The 5,000-nt window shown below is 44.4% G+C and overlaps 1 protein-coding gene across 1 annotated transcript in view; it reads left to right on the top strand.

Moving 5' to 3' along the window:
• The window catches only part of LOC115163810 (1,4-alpha-glucan-branching enzyme), a gene marked incomplete in the record, with an annotated part of 295,489 nt that overhangs the window by 99,998 nt on the left and 190,491 nt on the right, over positions 1–5,000 (top strand). Inside the window, 1 exon segment of the mRNA XM_029715993.1 lies at positions 3,558–3,693. Within this exon segment, the coding sequence (XP_029571853.1) occupies positions 3,558–3,693 (136 nt within the window).

Here is a 5,000-nt window from a genome sequence, read left to right as displayed (position 1 = left end):
TTTTCGCAAATGCGCTTTTGTCATCATCCCCGTTTGGCGAAGTCGGCTGTCTTTGTTAGGAAGAAATAGTCTTCACAGTTCGCAACGAGCCAGGCGGCCCAAACTGCCGCATATACCCTGACTCTGTTTGCAAGAGAAGTGACACATTTTCCCTAGTTAAAAGAAATTCAAGTTAGCAGGCAATATTAACTAAATATGCAGGTTTAAAAATATATACTTGTGTATTGATTTTAAGAAAGGCATTGATGTTTATGGTTGGAGCAACGTGTACCTAAGCGATTATATGCAACGCAGGACAGGCTAGATAAACTAGTAATATCATCAACCATGTGTAGTTTAGTGATTATGATTGATTGATTGTTTTTTATAAGATAAGTTTAATGCTAGCTAGCAACTTACATTGGCTTCTTACTGCATTCGCGTAACAGGCAGGCTCCTCGTGGAGTGCAATGTAAACCAGGTGGTTAGAGCGTTGGACTAGTTAACCGTAAGGTTGCAAGATTGAATCCCTGAGCTGACAAGGTAAACATCTGTCGTTCTGCCCCTGAACAAGGCAGTTAACCCACCGTTCCTAGGCCGTCATTGAAAATAAGAATGTGTTCTTAACTGACTTGCCTAGTTTTAATAAAGGTCAAAAAAAAGAGTTAAAAATAAAAAAAATTGGCCAAATCGGCGTCCAATAATACCGATTTCCGATTGTTATGAAAACTTGAAATCGGCCCTAATTAATCGGCCATTCCGATTAATCGGTCGACCTCTAGTCTGTACAGCCAATGGGATTTTCAGTGCATCGCGCCGACAGGAACAAACATCTCTCTGGTAAGAAGAAGGACGGGGGTGTATGTTTTATGATTAACGACTCATGGTGTAATTGTAACAACATACAATACCTCAAGACCTAGAATTCCTCACAATCAAATGCTGACCGTATTATCTCCCAAGAGAACTCTCCTCGGTTATTGTCACAGCCGTGTATACCCCCCCACAAGCGGATACCAAGACGGCCATCAAGGAACTCCATATATCCTGAGGCTGCATTTATTATAGCTGGGGATTTTAACAAAGCTAATTTGAGAACAAGGCTACCTAAATTCTATCACCATATTGATTGCAGTACTTTACTTCCGCAATGCATACAAGGCCCTCCCCCGCCTTCCTATTGGCAAATCTGACCATGACTCCATCTTGATGCTCCCCTCCTATAGGCAGAAACTAAATCAGGAAACATCTGTGCTTTGGTCAGACCAGTGTTGGATAGACCTATCTGATTCAACGCGTCAAGATTGCTTCGATCACGTGGACTGGGATATGTTCCGGGTAGCCTCAGACAATAACATTGACGTAAACGCTGACTCGGTGAGCGAGTTTATAAGGAAGTGTATAGGAGATGTTGTACACACAAAACTGAAAGCATGTACCACCGCATTTAGTCATTGCAAGGTGACTGGAAACATGGTCAAATACAAACAGTGTAGTTATTCCTTCCATAAGGCAATCAAACAAGCAAAGTGTCAGTATAGAGGCAAAGTGTAGTTGCAATTCAGCGGCTCAAACACGATACCTATGTGGCAGGGTCTACAGACAATCATGGATTACAAAAGGAAAACCAGGCCGGTCGCGGACATCGACTTCTTGTTCCCAGACAAATTAAACAACTTCTTTGCGCGCTTTGAGGACAATACAGTGCCACCGACACGGCCTGCTACCAAAACCTGCGGGCTCTCCTTCACCGCAGCCAACATGAGTAAAACATTTAAACGTGTTAACCCTCGCAAGGCTGCAGGCCCAGACGGCATCCCCGGCCGCGTCCTCAGAGTATGCGTAGACCAGCTGGCTTGTGTGTTTACGGACATATTCAATCACTCCCTATTCCCAGTCTGCTGTCCCCACATGCTTCAAGATGGCCACCGTTGTTCCTGTTCCCAAGAAAGCTAAGGTAACTGAGCTAAATGACTATCGCCCTGTAGCACTCACTTCTGTCATCATGAAGTGCTTTGAGAGACTAGTCAAGGATCATATCACCTCCACCCTACCTGATACCCTAGACCCACTACAATTTGCTTACCGCCCCAATAGGTCCACAGACGATGCAATCGCCATCACACTGCACACTGCCCTATCCCATCTGGACAAGAGGAATACCTATGTGAGAATACTGTTCATTGACTACAGCTCAGCATTCAACAACATAGTACAGTCCAAACTCCTCATTAAGCTTGACCCTTAATGACCCTGCCCCGGTGCAAGTTGGTCCTGGACTTCCTAACGGGTCGCCCCCAGGTGGTGAAGGTAGGAAACATCTCCACTCCACTGATCCTCTACACTGAGGCCCACACGGGTGCGTTCTCAGCCCTCTCCTGTACTCCCTGTTCACCCACGACTTCGTGGCCATGCACGCCTCCAACTCAATCATCAAGTTTGTAGATCACACTACAGTGGTAGTAGTGTAGGCTTGATTACCAACAACGACGAGACCTCTCACTCAACGTCAGCAAAACAAAAGAGATGATCGTGGACTTCAGGAAGCAGCAGAGGGAGCAGCCCCCTATTCACATCGACGGGACAGTAGTGGAGAAGGTGGAAAGTTTTAAGCTCCTCGGTGTACAAATTGAAATGGTCCACACACACAGACAGTGTGGTGAAGAAGGTGCATCAGCTCCTCTTCAACCTCCAGGAGTCTGAAGAAATGTTGGCTTGTCACCGAAAACACTCACTAACTTTTACAGGTGCACAATTGAGAGCTTCTTGTCAGGCTGTATCACCGCCTGGTACGGCAACTGCACCGCACGCAACCGCAAGGTTCTCCAGAGGGTGGTGAGGTCAGTACAGGTGCATCAAAGCTGTGACAGAGAGATTGAAAAACAGCTTCTATCTCAAGGCCATGATTGGTAAACAGCCATCGCTAGCACAGAGAGGCGGCTGCCTACCTACAGACTTGATATCATTGGCCACTTTAATAAATGGAACATTAGTCACTTTAATAATGTTTATATATCTCGCATTACTCATCTCATATGTATATACTGTGTACTGTATCCTTCACTATCTATTCTTTACCAGCTATTGCATCTTAGCCGCTATGTCACTGCTCAGCCATATATTTATATATTCTCATCCCATTCCTTTACTAGATTGTGTGTATTAGGTTTTGTTGTGGAAATTGTTAGATATTAGGTTTTGTTGTGGAGTTGTTAGATATTACCTGTTAGATACTGCTGCACTGTCAGATCTAGAAGCATAAGCATTTCGCTACACTCGCAATAACATCTGCTAACCATGTGTATGTGACCAATAACATGTCCTATCAGTCCTTGTATCCATTACCTCTGTCTATGAATTTTAGTGGTCATATTTCTCTAGCCCCCTCCTTCAGCTTTTTACCAAAACAGTTGTGGGGGTAGTAACTTTGTTATTGCTTAAAATGCAGACCACCTCCATACGTTGTTGTATGCTTGTCTGGTTGGATAACCAGACTGATCGGAGCATGTTAACCAGTCTAGTTTCCCATGCTGTTTTATTTCATCGTTCTTCATTGTGTTTCTTCTCCTCCCCTCCAGCACATCCACCCTCGACCCAAGAAGCCCCAGAGTTTACGGATCTACGAGTCCCACGTGGGCATCGCCTCACCTGACCCTGAAGTCGCCTCCTACACCAACTTCACAATCAATGTCCTGCCTCGGATAAAAGACTTGGGTAAGAGATCACAGATTACAGAGCTACAGTACCTGGGCAACAGATCAGATCTACCTAGAACTAGGCAACAGATCAGATCTACCTAGAACTAGGCAACAGATCAGATCTACCTAGCACTAGGCAACAGATCAGATCTACCTAGAACTAGGCAACAGATCAGATCTACCTAGAACTAGGCAACAGATCAGATCTACCTAGAACTAGGCAACAGATCAGATCTACCTAGAACTAGGCAACAGATCAGATCTACCTAGAACTAGGCAACAGATCAGATCTACCTAGAACTAGGCAACAGATCAGATCTACCTAGAACTAGGCAACAGATCAGATCTACCTAGAACTAGGCAACAGATCAGATCTACCTAGAACTAGGCAACAGATCAGATCTACCTAGAACTAGGCAACAGATCAGATCTACCTAGAACTAGGCAACAGATCAGATCTACCTAGAACTAGGCAACAGATCAGATCTACCTAGAACTAGGCAACAGATCAGATCTACCTAGAACTAGGCAACAGATCAGATCTACCTAGAACTAGGCAACAGATCAGATCTACCTAGAACTAGGCAACAGATCAGATCTACCTAGAACTAGGCAACAGATCTCAGCTATCTAGAACTAGGAAACAGATCAGATCTACCTAGAACTAGGCAACAGATCTCAGCTATCTAGACCTAGGAAACAGATCAGATCTACCAAGAACTAGGCAACAGATCTCAGCTATCTAGACCTAGGAAACAGATCACAGAGCTATCTAGACCTAGGAAACAGATCACAGAGCTATCTAGACCTGAGCAACAGATTTTAGCGCTAGCTTAGGTTACCACAGGCATCTGAACCAAGGCTATAATCAAATAAATAGAATAAGTATTCCCTATAGCTACCCATCATCACAGAACCGTTGACTTCAATGGGAAACCCGTTCTAACAATTATATTTCCATGGCTATAATATATTTTGTCTGTGTCCCAAATGGCAGACTATCCCATATATAGTGCACTAGACTCTGTCCCTATGGGCCCTGTTCAAAAGAAGTAGACTATATAGGGAATAGCATGTCATTTGGGACGCACACGTCCTGTCCGAACACGTCCTGTCCGAACACGTCCTGTCCGAACACATGCATTTTCTTCCTCTGCTTCCAGCCTTTAGCTACAGCAAATCGTTGAGCTGGTGTTTTGTTGTCTGCTACAGGTCTGATAAACACGAAAGTACTAAAACATTGCACTGTTTCTCTTTCATCTAGTAGTGTGTAGTACTAGGGCTGTAAAGGGGATGGTTAGCCCTGAACAGAGCAACATCTCA

This window comes from Salmo trutta, chromosome 26, assembly GCF_901001165.1.
Source record: "Salmo trutta chromosome 26, fSalTru1.1, whole genome shotgun sequence".
Taxonomy (NCBI): domain Eukaryota; kingdom Metazoa; phylum Chordata; class Actinopteri; order Salmoniformes; family Salmonidae; genus Salmo; species Salmo trutta.
Note: the sequence above shows the minus strand (reverse complement) of the source record. Positions and strands in the feature narration are given on the sequence as shown.